General features: G+C 34.8%; 1 protein-coding gene across 1 annotated transcript in view; it reads right to left on the reverse strand.

Moving 5' to 3' along the window:
• WDPCP (WD repeat containing planar cell polarity effector) overlaps positions 1-18586 on the reverse strand; it is a 478431-nt gene that overhangs the window by 249869 nt on the left and 209976 nt on the right. Inside the window, exons 11-12 of the mRNA XM_003262443.4 lie at positions 14664-14852; positions 11182-11305 (exon numbers count right to left, since the gene is read on the reverse strand). Of these exons, the coding sequence (XP_003262491.2) occupies positions 11182-11305; positions 14664-14852 (313 nt within the window). The remainder of the gene's footprint in view (positions 1-11181; positions 11306-14663; positions 14853-18586) is intronic.

The raw sequence follows: 18586 nt of genomic DNA on the forward strand, positions 1-18586 counted from the left end.
TTTTAACTATAAGAACAGGAACTTGGGAAATTAACTAAATGTATGTCTGTCTTCCAACTGTGTTGCAGATCTTAGTACAGTGTTTTCATGACAAGACAAGATGGAAGAAAGGAGAAGGACCAGGTCAGAATTCATAGTGACCTTAATCACCTAGTACACGTAGTCAGAAAAGATTAAAGTTCTTTAAAAGTACCTGTGAGTCACTGGAAATAAAATGCATAAAACTGATAAGATGGGGAGGGACTAGATGAGAATATTCAGAAACATTTACAGAGTGGATCAAACAAAGAAATCAAGACTAAACAGTGTAATATTGTGGCCAAAATAGCTACTGAGATAATACATGTATAAATTGGAATATTCTGATACTGATCACTGGCCACTAATCCTAAATTACACCAAGCATGGGGTTACAGCCTCAATAGCTACAAAAAGTAGACTTTTTCACTTACTAGAAATAGAAAAAGATTACATCACCTGTCCATAGTTTTTTGAGTTCTACTAAGTTTATTTTTATTTTGTTTTTATTTATTTATTTATTTTTTTTAAGACAGTGTCTCGCTCTGTCGCCCAGGCTGGAGTGCAGTGGCGCAATATTGGCTCACTGCAGCCTCCACCTCCCAGGTTCAAGTGATTCTCCTGCCTCAACCTCCTGAGTAGCTGGGATTACAGGCGCACGCCACCACGCCTGGCTAATTTTTGTATTTTTAGTAGAGACAGGGTTTCACCATGTTGGTGAGGCTGGTCTTGAACTCCCGACCTCAGGTGATCCACTCACCTCGGCCTCTCAAAGTGCTGGGATTATAGGCGTGAGCCACCACACCCGGCCAATTTTATTTTTTTAATTGAAAAAAAAAAAAAGGACTCAAGCAATCCTCCCGCCTCAGCCTTCCAAGTAGCTGGAACTACAGGCATACACCTGGCAAGTTCTGTTAAGTTTAAATATGTAATAAAAGTGCAAAGGATTATTAAGGTTGTATCTACATTGCATTAAACAAAAGGAAATACAAATATATTTCACATGCAGTGACAAATTCTGAACATTTATTGATGTTCATATTTTATGTGTTATGCTCTTTCCTTGAGCTATGAGCTCTGCAGATGTTATAAATCTGCCAAATAAATTCTTGATTATATTTTCTCTGCATGTTTCTTTTCAGACTTCAAGAGAGTAGAATATCTAACAAAATTTTTCTTATATTTTATAAAGTATTCATGAATGTAAACAGCCAAAAATCACCATATCTCTCTTAATAGCTGCAGTTGCACATACTATGTATGCCCTTCACTACATAGTGAAAAAAAAAAAATCTTTGATTTTGACCATGTTGGTAAAGGCTGTCCTCATCCCACAGCTTTAATACAACTGCAGCTTTGTAATAGAAGTGTCTGTAGCCATCTCTAGTACATACTAATTTCTGCTGGTGCTATAATCAAATGTCCATAAAGGCCAGTTACTTAATACAGTGAATGTAGGCACTGTATGTCTTTTAATCCTTGCCAAACTAAAGACAGCCAAGCTTGCTAACAAGAAGCATGATGAGGTCATCAGTAGGGGACAGTCTGGAGTTTGAGGTCAACAACTGTCTTGATCAGGAGTATGGTGGATCTGCAGATGCAGTTCGCCCTCTTATAAAAGTGGTCTTCTACCCAGGTCCTCACTCACTGAATAAAAGTACCAGAGAAGACAGTGAGCAGTTGCAAGCAAAAGAAAATGAGAGTAATAAACAATTCTGAACAGATACCTCAACTAGAATTTGGGCAGAAAACACATTTTGTACATCCCAAATGAAAAAAATAACTAATGTCTAGGGTGAAGAAAAGTCTTAAGATTCATTTGTTCAATGTCACGCCTAATAAGCAGACTATCCCCACTCTTACCTCTATCTGTACAATGAATCCAGTCTATTTCTCTCACACCAGAAAAAAGAGTTGTTAAGGTTATCACAGCAATGCAAATGGAACAGAGTGGGTATTAGGGTAGCTTCTTACATAATCATGATATTCCCTTTTTAACACTGCAGTTTTTACCCATTCGATTTTTAGACAAAATATCATTCATAATTTAGAACATGAACAATATAAACAAAATGTAAGGACTTCCTTTACTGCTATTGCTATATTTAGGAGGCAATGCTGTTAAAGGAAACCAGACTGCCAGATGAAAAACAGCATGGATGCTTTGGGCCACACCCCTCACTCACACACCCAATTAGCTATGAAACGGGAACTTTAAGGAAGAAAAACAAGGTATACAAAATTTGTTCATGTAATGACCATCGAGTTATTTATACCTATATTCTGTCAATTTTATTTGGTATCCTAATTTACTGATTAGTATAACAACTTTTCTTCAAATTGCCATTATGGTAAAGGAACCCTTATCCCTTGGCAGGAATCTAAAGAACCCCTATACCCATGGTATTCCCTCCTAAATGGCCCTAACCGTGCCCACATAAAAACCAGCTCCTTCATCTATAAAATCACATTTTTCTAGGTGCTTCCAGTTAAAAGACTTGAGGTTTTGCTATTGTTCCCTCCTGCTTATTTCTCGTTTTGCCTTTTCATCCTTTGCCTAACCAAGGGTCTGTTCAGATGTGTGCAGACCATTCTAGGCTTAAACAACCTTTAAATTCAACTCTCATACCAAAGAGTACAAGTCTTGGAATGCCATCATAATGAATCAAACTTCTTAGGATTTTTTAAAGATGTTAAAATTTCATGTATTCAATGATTACAACTATGTAAAAAATGCATTTGATAAAAAGGACTGAAAAAAAAACACAGAAAAGAGTTGTGTGAATATAGCAATGGAACCTCACTTGAAAAAAACATCTTGGGACTGTGGTTTACTTTATAGGAGAAACATTAATTACCAATTTCTTTCATGTGTATAGGACTATTTAAATCTTCTATTTCTTTTTTAGTCAGTTTTGGTTTTTATTTACCTAAGAAATTTTCAGTTTTCCCCATTTTTCACATTTGTTGTCATAAATTGTTCATTGTATTCCCTTTGCTTTTTTTCTGTTTGACTAATCTTGTCAAAGAAGAAATGTTTAGCTTTATTAATCCTATTTTATAATTTTGGTTTTTGTTACATTTATTTCTAAACATATCTTTATTTCCTTCCTTCTTTCTTCAGATTTATTTTACTGATATTTTTTGCAAGTTTTAAAAATTTCGTGGCTCATTAATTTTGAGTCTTTCTTCTTTTCCAAGAAAAACATTTTAAATATATGTATTTCCCTTCATAGCCCTGTCTCAGAACTCACTTCTGAATTTCTCACTCAAACTCAACATTTCCAAAACCAAACTCCTGATCTTTTCCCACACACCTGTTCTTTCTGGAGTCTTATCAATCTTGTCAGTAACAACTCTGTTTTTCCAGTTGCTCAGGTCAAAACACTTGAAGTCATGCTTGACTTCTCTATTATATTCTTTGTCCAATCTGTTAGAAAATCCTGTTGTCAAAATCTTTAATATGTTGAAAATCCACCACTCTTATCTTCATTCCCTTTGCTACCAATCTGTAATTGGCCACCATTGCTTACTCAATTGCTGCAATAGCTTCCCAACAGGTCTCCTTCTCCTTGACCTTCTAAGGACAATTCTCAACACAGGATCTGAGTTATCCATTCACTAGGTAGTTTCAAATCATCTATTGAGTTCCCCTATTATTCAAGAGAATACTCTCAATTCCTTACAATAATCTACAAAGTCCTGTATGACCTGGCCACTTGCTGCCTCTCTGACCCATTGTCTCATTCCTCTCCTTCTCATTCACTGCTCCAGCCAAACTGCTGGAATTTAACTAATATTTTGTCTTTTTAGTGAGGCCTTCCCTGGCAATCTTTTTTTTTTAAATAGTATGATTCTTTATTTTGTAAAACAAGCCTCCACTCCAAAAAAACCTTTTACATAACAATTTGTATTTTCCAGGGCCAAGGCCAAGGCTAGGGTGAGATGAATGAGGGAGAACAAGAGAATTTACCTTAGGAGTAAAATTTTTTTTTTTTTTTTTTTTTTTTAAACGGAGTCTTGCTCTGTTACCCAGGCTGGAGTGCAGTGGCGTGATCTCAGCTCACTGCAAGCTCCGCCTCGCGGGTTCACGCCATTCTCCTGCCTCAGCCTCTCCAAGTAGCTGGGACTACAGGCACCCGCCACCACGCCTGGCTAATTTTTTATATTTTTGGTAGAGACAGGGTTTCACCGTGGTCTCGATCTCCTGACCTTGTTATCTGCCCACCTCGGCCTCCCAAAGTGCTGGGATTACAAGCGTGAGCCACCGCGCCCGGCCCTTAGCAGTAAAATTTAAGAAATCTGGCAATCTTATTTAAAACTGCAGTCCACTCACCCATCATCCAATACTTCCTAGCTCTGTCCCTGCATGTTTTCTTTCATGGCATGTATCATTATCTGATATATTATGTATTTTACCCACTTATTTATTGTATTAGGCCATTCTTGCATTGCTATAAATAAATACCTGACACTGGGAAATTTATAAAGAAAAGAGGTTTAATTGGCTCATGGTTCTGCAGCCTGTACAGGTAGCATGGTGCTAGCAATTGCTCAGCTTCTGGTGAGGTCTCAGGAAGCTTTCACTCATGGCAGAAGGCAAAGGGGGAGCCGGCATCTCACATGGCAAGAACGGGAGCAAGAGAAGGGAGAGCCACCCATGTTTAACCAACCACATATGGTCATTTGGGTCATGAGGGTGGATCCCTTATGGTTTGGTGCTGTCCTTGTGAACTCACTATCACAGGGAGCATCAAGCCATAAATAATCCACCCCATGATCCAAATACCTCCTACCAAGCCCCACCTCCAACACTGGGGATTACACTTCAACATGAGATTTAGGCGGGGGCAAATATACAAACTTTTCTTTTTTGGTCTGTTTTGCCCTTTGCCATATTCCTAGCTAAGTGCCTGGCATGTAGTACTCAGTAATTAATTGTGGAGTAAATAAAAATTACTCCTTGAAATTTTCATGAATTTTATGACCTAGAATATGGTCAATTTATATAAATGCTTATTCATGGGAAAAAAGTATAGTCTCCACTTGTTGGACTCTACACATGTCCATTAAGTCAAGATTTCAATTATACAGTATTGTTCAAATCTCCTATTTCCTGACACTTTGTTTGCTTAATCTATCAATTACTAAATGAAAGGAGTTAAAATTCTTTAACTATTGACAGTGGACTTTTGTTTTGTGTACATTGAAGCTATGTTATACACATTTAGAATTGTTATATCTTTCCGATGAATTGATTTTTCTGTCAATATTGATCTCTAGTAATCTCTACTAATCATTTTGCTTTAAAGACTATTTGTATTACATTACCAATATAGGCTGGGCACGGTAGCTCACGCCTATAACCCCAGCACTCTGGGAGGCCGAGGCGTGTGGATCACCTGAAGTTGGGAGTTTGAGACCAGTCTGACCAACATGGAGAAACCCCATCTCTACTAAAAATACAAAATTAGCCAGTCATGGTGGCGCATTCCTGTAATCCTAGCTACCTGGGAGGCTAAGGCAGGAGAATCGCTTGAACCTGGGAGGTGGAGGTTGCAGTGAGCCAAGATCACTCCATTGCACTCCAGCCAGGGCAACAAGAGTGAAACGCCATCTCAAAATAAATAAACAAAAGACAAAAAAACTCATTACTACTATATTAGCCCTCTTTGGAGTATTTATCTGGTATAATTTTTTTTATATTCTCTGACATTTAAACTTTCTTTGTTTTTTTCTTTTTTTTTTTTTTTTTTTTTTTTTTTTGAGAAGGAGTCTCACTCTTTCACCCAGGCTGGAGTGCAGTGGCGCGATCTCGGCTCACTGCAGGCTCCGCCCCCCGGGGTTCACGCCATTCTCCTGCCTCAGCCTCCCTCGTAGCTGGGACTACAGGCGCCCGCCACCTCGCCCGGCTAATTTTTTGTATTTTTAATAGAGATGGGGTTTCACCATGTTAGCCAGGATGGTCTCAATCTCCTGACCTTGTGATCCGCCCGCCTCGGCATCCCAAAGTGCTGGGATTACAGGCGTGAGCCACCGCGCCCGGCCTCTTTTTTTTTTTTTTAAATGACATACGGTCTTGCTCTGTTGCCCAATGCAGTTGCAGGAACAAGGCTCACTGCAGAGTTGAACACCCAGGCTCATGCGATCCTCCCATCTCAGCCTTCCAATAGCCGGGACTACAGGCGTGTGCCACCATGCACCTGGCTAATTTTTTAAAAAATGTTTTGTAGAGACGGGGTCTCACTGTGTTGCTTGTGCTGGTCTCAAACTCCTGGGCTGAAGCGATTCTCCTGCCTTGACCTCCCATAAATGCTGGGATTACAGGTGTGAGCCACAGCACCCGGCCACCTTCTCTGTTTTAGATATCTTAAAAAAGAAAAAATAAATAAAACTGAGGAAAAAATGTTTTACATTAACAATGATTATTGAGTTTTTGATTCATTGCTAGTATCTCATTGTGTGCTATTTTCCATCTTTTTTCCCATGTTCCTTCCCCTGCATGCTGCACTTTCCCCTAATTCTTGCCATCTTTGGGGTTAATTTTTTTTCTTTATCCAACATTTTCCCTCTCCTTGCATGAAAATTATATACTCTATTTCTTTCCTTTTAGTGATTACCCTAGAAATTCTGTATTTCACTTACTAAAATCTAGAATTAATAAATATCTTTATCTTCCTCTTGAAAAGTATAAGGACCTTAGAATGCTTTAACTCTCTTCACTTCTCTTCTGATTTATATGTTGTTATTGTCCAAGATTTTAGTTTAACTTTTAACCCCCTGAATTAGACATTAGTGTATATGCTTTATATGATCAATTTTTGTTTAGGTTCCCACAAGTTTATGAGTTTTTTTTTTTTGTCTACCATTCCTTTTTGCATCTCATGACTTCCTTCATTCCAGTTCTCTCAGGAAGGATGCTGTCCCATTCAAGGGTTCTAGATTTATGTATGGATGTCTGATACAACCTCCCATTCTGCGTGAGCTCTCAGTTATGTCTCCTATCCTCTGAGTACACAACCTTTGTAAACCAAGCACCTATCTTACTGTGAGCCAGAAGATGCCCTCCAGGAGGACGTTGAGTTTGCTTACTCTTGTGGAATCAAGCACCCTTGTCATTTCGGCCTGTTTCCCTTACTTTACTGCCAGCTCAACCATGCTTTCAATAAATATTTTGAATATATTATCTAGCATTTTTGGATGATCTGACTAGGAGTTTTTCTCTAAAAATCATTCTGTCTTGTTGCCTTGAATGTTCTTAGGTTAACTTTTTTAGTATTCATGTTCTTTAAAATGATTTCATACAAATGTTGTATTTACTATATATGCTCCATCAGTGAAAAGTATAACTGAAAAAGCCATGTATATATGGAATTGCTTAAGAACTGTTTTAGTCACAAAATGATTTTTGTTTTGCCTATCATATATATTTTACATAAGCTAAAAGCCATTTCCAAAAGACTGCCCTTTTCTGTATTCTAAGTGTAAATACTGACTCCAATATATTATCCCCAACATCTTATTATAAAAATTTCCAACATAGAGCAAAGTTAAAAGATTATCTACCACATGTATTCTGACTTTATCGTTTTACATGATTGCTTATCACATATCTACCCATCTTTCCCTCTATTTATCCATCAATTCATATTACTTTTTGTTGTTACATTACAAAGGAAAATGCAGACATCAATACATTTCCCCATCAATATTTCATAAACAAAAAATGTTATTTCTAGGCAATAAATCTCAAATTCCCCAAATTTTGCTTAATATTTTTATAACCACTTAAAAAGCACAACTCTCTGTGCCACAATCACATAACGCTATTTGAGTCAGAAAACTCAAATAGGGAACAGTCTCACAGTTAAGAAGGGGGAAAAGTTAAAAATAAATTATTAACTCTTTATATTACATTATATTTCCATGTTAGTAATAAGCTTCATATGTGGCACATTCATTTGAAATGTTTGCCCTTTCATTTCATCAATATTTAGGGGTTCCTATTATAGTTTCTATTTGTTTATGATGAAAAGCTCTCACTTGCCATCACTTCCCTGTTCAGTACTTGTGGAAGACTATTCAATTTCATGGAGGCAGCTGACAAACTACCTTTTAAACTTAGTTTAGGCAAAGCTGCATTTACCTTCTGTAGGTAAGTGTCTTCCAGTTTAATGATTTTATAAATTAGATTTTATCATCTCTTTAATAAACACTTTATTAGCTACCATATCAAGACTGTGCTTCTACTGTTTTCTCTTCCTATCTTTAATGTTAGGAGCATAATTTACATTTCTAGGGAGCATTTCTTTATGAAAATTGATCACTTTGAATGCATACGAAAAGAAGAGAAGTGAGTTTTAAAGTTTAGATTTGTTTGAATTTGGAAAAAGGCTTTCAGGTAATTTTTTATATTTGTTAAAGACAAAAAAGACCAAAAAGTGTAAAGCAATGTCTATAGAATTCCTCTCCTCTCAAGACAAAAACAAAATTGTATATAAAACATTTATTTTAACAATCTACATGGTATACTTGTCTATTATCACAAATTCATACTATGACCTTACCCTTCATATGCTGGATGAAATTAAAATCAATGTAATATTTTACTCTTTATCAAAAGAATCCAATCCAGATTCAGGCAATCTGAGTTCCATGTGAGTAATTTTAGCTACACCCCTAATCTCTGTGGGGCTACTTTTCCTCATCTTTAATTTAAAATTCCCTATGATGGTCTTTACTGTTCCAGGATTATTCCATTATCTAATATTGTTTCTTTTTTCAGAGTATTAAAATATTGACTAGCCAAAGGACAACGAGTAATGTAATTCTAGCATTTCACAGATACAAAAAGGTATTTGGCTTGTTTCTCTTCCCCTAAGCATGAGAACTTCTTGGTAGCACATTAAACAAAAGAATGGTTCCAACTTAAGCTATGTCATTTAATTTCTTCAAAACTTTTGTTTCTTTTTTCATAATACTGTATAGCTTACTATCAAAAGAAGAACTAATAAAACACTCATTATAATTGGAATAGTAGCAAAGTATGCAAAAGAAGAAACATGAAAAAGCTAGTATACCCCAAGGGAAACCATCCAGTTCCAGATGTAACCACATAGAAAAGCTAGAGAATAATAATAATGATAACAATAATAGTGACCTTATCAAAGTACATCCAAAAAATAATTAGAAAACCATTTGAGAAAAACCAATGAATAAAAAATTCACATTAGTAGAACAGAGCATCCTAGAGCCAGCAGGATGGTTACAAATATGATGCTTATGTGAAAACTAAATCACTGCATAAAATCTCAGAGGTCAGAGACAATGAGGACACAAAGAATAGGCTTCCAAAACTTCTGTTTCATTCACTTTCATCTTTTTGGGCTCTTTAGGCAGGAGGAGAATTCATTAATTTTCCCCAGAAACAGAGAAACAAATATTAGCAATAAGAGCAAAGAACAAAGCTCTAAGTCCAAATAAGTGTGACAATTAACCCCAGCACTTTTACCATATGTTCATTCATAGAAGACAGCCTCATTTATATGAAGAGTCCTGGAATATGCTAATGTCATTCAGATGAAAAGGCAAGATTCAATTACATATCATAACGCTTACAATATTTTAACGTTTCTCAGCTTCTAAAATTGCTGTTTTCCAGAGGCTTCACTGCTTGGTAGACTTCAAAATGCCACTTTATATATAAAAATCTAATTATAGAACATGAATATCTACACAATAATACAACTTATCAAATCTTGACCAGTCTGAAGTTTCCCCCTTCTTTTTGGCAGTCAAAAATAGTTACCAAACAGTCCACTCTTAAGTGAATAAAAATTTCCAGTTATTTTATAAGCTAGGAACTAAAAAATATACAACAAATAATAGATAAATGTTTTTAAGGGAAGAGTAAGGAACAGGGAATCAAAATCAGTTCAAAGATCTGGCACCACCAATAACTTGTTATTTGATCTAAGCAAGCCACTTATCTATGCCTCAGTTTGCTCATTTGTCAAATGATACTACTACTTTAACAGGGGTTTCTGAGAAAAAAATAAGAGAATATACATCAAAGCCCTTGAAAGAGTGAAAAGCACTAAAACAGATTATATTATTGGTAAAATTAAAAGTCTAAAATCAACTCCTTGATGTAATCCTCCTTTTTGGTATACAGTTGAAAATTCTGTTACTTTCCATTATATATCATATATAAAAGAATACTATACATATATGTATACATATATGCAAACATACACAGACATACATATGTATATTTATGTGTATATATACACATAGTTAAAAAACAATTTTTTATTTTTAATAATTTAATAATTTAATATACCCTGATATTTACCACTCATCTTAAGAAATAGAACATTACTAATACCTTGGAGGCTATTATATGCTTATTTTATCATATTTCTTTTCATTCACTCCAGACTGCTCTAAATTGTGTGCTAATTACTCGCTTGCTTTTACTTATAGTATTGCCACATTTATATATATATATCCCTAAATTATCCATGCATTCATCTTCCTTCTTTCCATCCATTAATCCTGCTTTCTGAACTTCATGTGTGTACATATATATCCTATTATATTTTTCCTTCAACTTCTGCAATACTTTTCTTAGAGAAATTTCTTGACATTATTTTTCACATATTTTCTAAGGTTAACAAAATTTATTATACCCATTTAAAGCAGAGAAAATGGGGTACAGTGAAGCTAGAAACTTGCCACATTATATGAGCAGACAATGGACAAGTTTTTCTACAGTAATTCTGAAAGAAAAACAAACCACTGAGTGTCTCAGAGCTTTACAGAACATTCATATCATTAGCTTCAATTAAAAAGAAAATATTTACTTAGTGCAAGTAGCACAATTCAGTTAATATTTCTACATTGACTTTACATAGCTTTCATATTAAAGAGGAAGGTATATTAAAAAGTACTGATGATATAAAACCCCCAAATAATATTCAAATATTTCCTTAAAATTAAAACAATAACAAATTAAATAAGATCAAAAGAAGATGTATATTTCTTTGAGGAGATGGACTGTTAGGAAACATGAAGCCTTACTATGGAATATTTTAATTAAAGAGGATGTCTCCTGAAATAAGTAATTAGTCTGATACTAATCAATCCAAACATATCATTCACCTGAGCAAGTGATGGAAGAATCTCCTTGCATATTTGCTGATCTGGTCTCTATATTCCAATATAGTGGAATCCAGAAGTGGTCTTGTTGGAGCATAGAAGGTTCCAAGGCTTGTCTCAAGCTGTGCTGTGGAATTCAAACATAGCAGCACTAAAACAAGTGAAACTCCTTCAATTACAACAAAATACTCATGTTTGCAGTCAGTCAGGTTTTGCAAACTTGGATGAAACGTGAGCTTGTTGCAGGAAAGATGAAATTAAAATATGACAGCTGGTACAAAAACAAACCTGTGCATAAACTTTCACTTGAGGCAAAGCTGACAATGACTCTGAGCAACAAAAAGCTGTCAAAACTGAAGAAATCCATAATGAACCAACCTCTCACCACAAATGGGTAATTAAAACAGTGACTCATCAAAGTAACACAGTTTGAACTAGTACTTCCAGTAAAATCAATTCACAGTGTGCTAAACGTTTACTCTCTTTGGCTAAAAGGAGAAAACTGACCTTTCTTCATTGGGAATTGAAATCGATACAGCAGAAATGTTTTTTAAAATAATACAAATAAACAGCCATATTGGAGTAGAAATATGTCTCTATTGCAATTTTAAGACAACCATGAGTTGTCTTAAACAGCAAAAGTCTTGGTTTTATCTAAGTGTGAAAGCTAAGACCTCTGGGAGAGGAAAGAAGGACTGAAGAGGCAGGTTTTGATAAACTAGAGGGCTAAGATTGGGGTAAAGGGCACATTTTGCCTGCTTCACAATTTTACCAAGACATGCTCATGGGACTAGGTTTTTCCCCAGAAATACCTGGAAGTTAAGCAATTACCATAATGGTGAGAGTAAGAGTATGTATGAGAACACTACAGTTCACAGTAAGACTTCTCTGATTTTTATGCTACTAGCACCGGGTTGAATAAACAATTCCTTATTTAGCAAAACTCTTTAGTTTTAGGCATATTTGGGTGTGAAAGTATTAAATACCTCATCAGAGTAATTACTATGGACTTGGCTAAGCTGTTAGTAATTTCTTTGTTTAATCTCAAATCTAGACAGTAAAGTAAGATGAACTTTAGGGGTATTTTCTTTCAAAGCAGCAGTCAATTTAGATTAAAATTGAATACAGCAATGCTATTGTGAAAACAAGCCAGATTCTCTTGCCATTGCTTGTTTTCTTGACAGCATGTTTCGTACATCTGAAATGTTCGAACCCACATGGAATACTCATAACCCAGCACAGTTATAGATTCATTAGATAGCCCAGCTTGATGTTTAAGGCAGAAATGAAGATCTCAAAGATAACTACAATACGGCTACAAATAAAAGAGCTCACTGGGTTCCGCTAAGAAAAGGAAAACAAATTACCATGTCAAATTTGTTAGATTCAGATAGAATAAGTCTCAAGAGAGAAAAAAAAATTCTGAATGTTTTAGAAATATGTTTTGCAGTTACTGGGGAGAAAACGCACATACCTACTTAAAATGCACATATTCTGATAACCCAGCACTATGCAAAAATTTTATTTTAATAGCCTAGTATCATACAAGCTTTTTATTTCCCTATCTCCCCAATATGGTTCCTTGAAAATATACTTTATTAAGGCAAGAATCTGATAATGCCATTTGTGTATTCCCTAATAATCTTTCCTATAACACAGTAATCTTACAAGACAAATTCACTGAGGTGCTAGCAATTTTTCAGTGTGCTGAGGGTCAATATTTTATCTTTTCCATATTTCTTCTTTAACTGTAAATTTATTATCTCTTATATAGATTGTGTATAACATAAGCATTCTTTAGGGACCCTGCTTTTTAAAATTTTTTCTTTCATGTTTTTTTTTAAGTATACACTCAGTCATTACAGTATATCAATACTAAGAAATAATCAGTTAAGATAACTCTGCAGGCAGCAATATTATAGTAGTACCTCATACCCTAAAATTACGGAGTTATACTCTTCTTTTTAACTAATACTCATTGAGTACCTAAGTAGTGGGCCATGCACTAGGCATTTTCTCATTGTAAAAATACTGGAATTTCTTGGCCAGGCGCAGTACGGGCTCACGCCTGTAATCCCAGCACTTTGGGAGGCTGAGGCAGGCAGATCACTTGAGGCCAACCCGGGCAACATAGTGAAACCTCTCTACTAAAAATAGAAAAATTAGCTGGGCGTGGTGGTGCACATCTGGAATACCAGCTACTCAGGAGGCTAAGGCAGGAGAATCACTTGAACTCGGGAGGCAGGCATTGCAGTGAGACGAGATCATGCCACTGCATGCCAGCCTGAGTAACAGAGTGAGACTGTCTCTAAATAAATAAAATATTGGAATTTCCCTAGATAAATTTTGACTACCTCCAAAAAGAATATTTAATTAATATTAAATAAATATTTATTGTGGACCATGTGTGACTTGGGCCAAGACCCATGATACAGACTTCCTGGAAGAGCATGTGCTTACTAATTATTCTTCTCTAAAATTACCAAAATGAAGGTTACCTACAGAATTCTATCCAAACAACTTGTTTATTTTGGCAATGTAATAAACTGGGATAAGAAAAATCTATAAAAATGCAAAGAAAATAGAAAAGTAAAGCTCTCCAAGTTAAGATCTTTTGACATATTTCCTGTTCCTCCTAGCTTGTAAATTACCTAGGGACAGTTTCTCATTCACCATGATTTTCCGCCATTAATGTCAATGCTTACCGCAAAGATATGAAAGATGCAAATGTTAGAATGTTTAGGTGCATTGTACATTAAGTAAATAACTTATAAGAAAAATAATACTAGATAATTGGCAAATATAAAGATTTATTTCATTATTGTATGTGTCACAGCATTCCCCACTGCCCCACCCCCTGACCTTAGTTTTTTTAACTTCTCTTTTAAAATTAAACATCTTAGGTATCTATCAACAAAATTACTTATTGGGCAAAGGTAAGGAAATCCAAGCAGGCAGAAGAGAGAAGAGTGTTACAACTATAAGTCAGAATAAGGAAAACAAGAAGGAGAGGCCTGGGCTACAATTCAGATATACAAAAAAAGGAAGTGTTAAGGACTATTGTCTGGACAGAGGACTTCGGTGTGAGAAAAAATATTGATGTCTAATGTGAGGGAGGAATAAAGACCTTTGTTTGGTGCCCTTTGTCTAGCAGACCCCACGGAGTACATGAAATTTTTGATCAAAGTTTGAAATCTGAGCACGTTCCATCTGTGAGCTTAGACTGAATTGTATAGTGACTGCACTGTAAGTTCCAACATAAGCATATACAGAAAAGTTGTTCTTTATGTTGACAAATACTATACAGTAAGTACCATCTGGGAGCAATTATTTGATATCTGATCCTTTCAGTTTTAATAGAGCGCTAACATTTTTATCATTTAATCTCCAATACCATGACTCAAAAACAACTTCAAAAGATAACTCAATAAAATATATTTCATGTATATACAAAACCCATCTATGAAAAATATTTCAAGTCTGACCTTCTCTCTCTGGAGTGAGCTTCTGTCTAAGAAGATGGTTTACAATGGCGCTCATGCTGATAAAGCACTGGTGGCCCAAAGTGTCCCAGTTCATGCTGCTCAGGATGTTTATTGCCTCATAGATCTCATCACAGTGAATGTATTGGAAGATGATGTCTATCAGGCCCAGCTGTCCTCGAGTGAAGACACCTATCACAAAACATGGAAAACCAGGTGAATCTTTTAAAATAAAAGTAGAATAACAAAAAGAGTTAACTTTTCCATAAAGAAAAAAACCTGTATTGCTTGCATAAGTGCTAGAAATGTGGGACTGATCTCCTTCTCAGCTAATATTTGCTATAAGATACACTGATACAACAAAAACACATCTGTTGATCCTTTTAAAATGAAAGAAAATTCACTTTTACTCTTAGGACCAAGAGCATAAAACAAATATTGGGGGGTGGCATTCTGTTCTGGTTTTATTGTCTTTTAAATATGGCTGACCTCATTTGAAATTAATAATTTCTGTGTATTAAATGACACTAAGTACTAGCAAAAAAACAAGGTTTTTTGCTTGTTTGTTTTATCTAATTTTTAAAATCTTTTCAAAATGGTAGGTTACAAAATCTTTTTTTCTCAATGTTTACTGATTAAAGTCTAAAAAACTTCCTCTCAGTACAAATAATCATGAAAGAAAATGAGAAAATGTATGTGAAATTACTTTTAAGCCACAAAGTATTATAAAATATTACTGTAATTATTTTTATTACTATCATCATCATCATCATTTAACTGGAATAGTTATAGGCTTCAGGATTTTAAAAAATGTATTAGTTCATGAGAAAGATGCTAAAATTCTTCATACTAACTTCAAATCACATCAAAATGAAAACTTGTGCTATTAACAGGACTCAACTTGATAGGGAATCTGGGGAATTGCCTTTGACTATACTAAGCAGTAAAACTTTACTATTCCTTTTGTGTTGGTAAAATCAAAGAATGTGACCATCCAACAGCCTTCATGAGCCTGCAGTCAAGCATTGGAAGTCCTCATAAATCAGGGTGGCTCCTTGGCAGTAGATATTAATCCATAGGAACTTTGTAGGAAACCAAAAATATCTGAAGTCTGTTGACTCCGCCTATACCCTATGTAATACTTCTACTAGTAACAAGAGAAAGAACTCATCTATTGAGAAGAAAAGCTAACATATAATCATAATAAAATCATTGAAAGGTGATAAAGAGAAAATCTTAAAAGGCAACCACAGGAAAAAAAATACACTGAATGTACAAAAGAGCAAAGATATGAATGATTCCAGACTTTGCATCTAAAATTATGTAATCCAGAAAACAATATCAAGACATTTTAAAAGTACTGAGAGGTAAAAAGTAAATTAATCTAGAATTCTATACCTTTATAAAAACGATCCAAAATTCATGAAGATAACAATCCTTAAATGCACCTAATAACAGAGCTGTGAAATAATAAAGCAAAAACTGACAGAATTAAAAGGAGAAAAAGCCAGATCTAAAATTATAATTGGTGCCCAGGGGCGGTGGCTCATGCCAGTAATCTGAGCACTATGGAAGGCCAAGGCAGGCAGATCACTTGAGGTCAGCAGTTCAAGACAGGCATGGCAAACATGGCAAAACAGTCTTTACTAAAAATACAAAAATTAGCCAGGCATGGTGGCAGGGGCCAGTAATCATAGCTACTGGGGAGGCTGCAGCAGGAAAATCGCTTGCATCTGGGAGGTGGAGGTTGCGTTGAACCAAGATCTCACCACTGCACTCCAGCCTGGGTGACAGAGTGAGACTCTGTCTCAATCAATCAATCAATCAATCAATCAATAAAATTATAATTGGAGATTTCAGCACTTTTACTAATCAAGAGAATATGTAAGCAAAAAATCAATACGTATAGGAAATACTTGAAAAATACTATCAATGAATTTGACCTAATTGACATTTATAAAACACTGCACCCAACCACAGTAAAATGCATTCTTTTTAAGTGCACACAGAACATAGACCAAGATAGAGCATATTCTGAGTAATATAATGATAGCTAAATACATTTAAAAGTTTTAAAATCATAAGAGCATTTTCTCTGACCACAACAGAATTAAATATCAATAACAGAAAAATTATCTGGAAAATCCCCAAATATTTAGAAGTTAAGCAACATCCTTCTTTTAACCTATGGGTCAAAGAAAAAAATGTCACAAAGTATATTAGAAAATATTTTTAATTGAATTAAAGTAAGACCCAAAGTAAATAGAAGGAAGGAAATAATAAAGACAGTAAATAGGAAATAACAAATATAGAAAAATCAATGAATTCAATAGCTTGTTCTTTGAAAAGATCAGTAAAATTGACAAACTTCTGTCTCAGCTGAGAAAAAAAGAGAGATGATACAATTACCAATATAAGAATGATCACTACAGAACTGCTGACATTTAAAATCAGTGAATAATTAGTTTTCATATGAATAAATATAACCTAAATGCAATGGATTCCTTGAAAGACCCAAACTATCAAAGCTCACTCAAGAAGGAATACACTTGAATGGCTCTATATTATTTAAATTTGAAGTCATTGTTAAAAAAACCTTTACACATACACACACACACACACACACACACACCAATGTACACACATAATTAAACACGACCTGCATGTTAAGATGTCTTCACTGGTGAATTCTCTCAAAGATTAACGGAAGAAATAATAAAACCAGGAACAGTCGCACACACCTATTGTCCCAGCCTCACAGGAGGCTAAGGCGGGAGGACTGCTTGAGCCCAAGAGTTTTAAGTCCAACCTGGGCAAGACAGCAAGACTGTGTCTCTAAAAAAAATAGTAATACGTTAAAAAAAAAAATTAACAAAAGAAGAAATAATATAAATTCAATACAACTCAAATTATAAGAGAGAATACTTCCCAACTCATTTCATGTGGTTAGAATTACACTGACACCAAAAATGAAGATATTACAAGAAAATAAAAAGAAAACTACAGACCAATATTTCCCATAAACAAACACAAAAACCCTTAACATAATATTAGCAAATCCAGCAATATATTAAAAAGATAATATATCATGAACAAGCAAGATTACTCCCACAAATGCAAGGTTGCTTAATCATCTGAAAGCCAATCAATATAATTTACCTTATGATGAGAAAAAAGAGAAAAAAACTATAATCCTTTCAATTGCTGCAGAAAAAGCACTTGAAAAAAAATTCAACATCCAATCAAGATAATGTATCTCAGCAGACTAGGAATGGAAAGGGACTTCCTCAATATAATACCATCATACTTATAGTGAAAGATTGAATGTTTTCCACCGAAGATTGGAAACAAAGCAAGGATGTCCTCTCTTACCATTTCTATTTAATATTGTACCAGATGTCCTAGCTGTAAGAAGTGAAGAGAATAAAATAAAAAGCACACAGTTTGGATAAGATGATGTAAAACTTCTAAATCCAGTTGTCATGATCATCTATGTAGAAAATCCTAAGGATTCCAAGTTACTTCAGCTAAGAATGAGTTTAACAGGATTGCAGGATATATATGGTCAATATTTAAAAAATTTATTTCTACATAATCCCAATGAACAATAAAAATTGTAATTAAAACCATTTATAATATAATCCAAAAACATGAAATACTTAAGGATAAATATAACAAAGCATGTACAAGACCTTTACACTTAAAATTATAAAACTACGCAGAGAGAAACTAACACCTAAATAATTGGAGAGAGGTACTACTTTTATGGATTAGGAGACTCAATATTGTTAAGAATCATTCCTCCCTAAAATGATCTATAGACTCAACACAATCTCAGTCAAAATCCCATCAGGTGAAACAAGCCAGTTTCAAAACTTATGTAAACATGGAAAGGATCTAGAATAGTCAAAATAATAGGAAAAAGA

Source organism: Nomascus leucogenys, chromosome 14 (assembly GCF_006542625.1).
Source record: "Nomascus leucogenys isolate Asia chromosome 14, Asia_NLE_v1, whole genome shotgun sequence".
NCBI classification, from domain to species: domain Eukaryota; kingdom Metazoa; phylum Chordata; class Mammalia; order Primates; family Hylobatidae; genus Nomascus; species Nomascus leucogenys.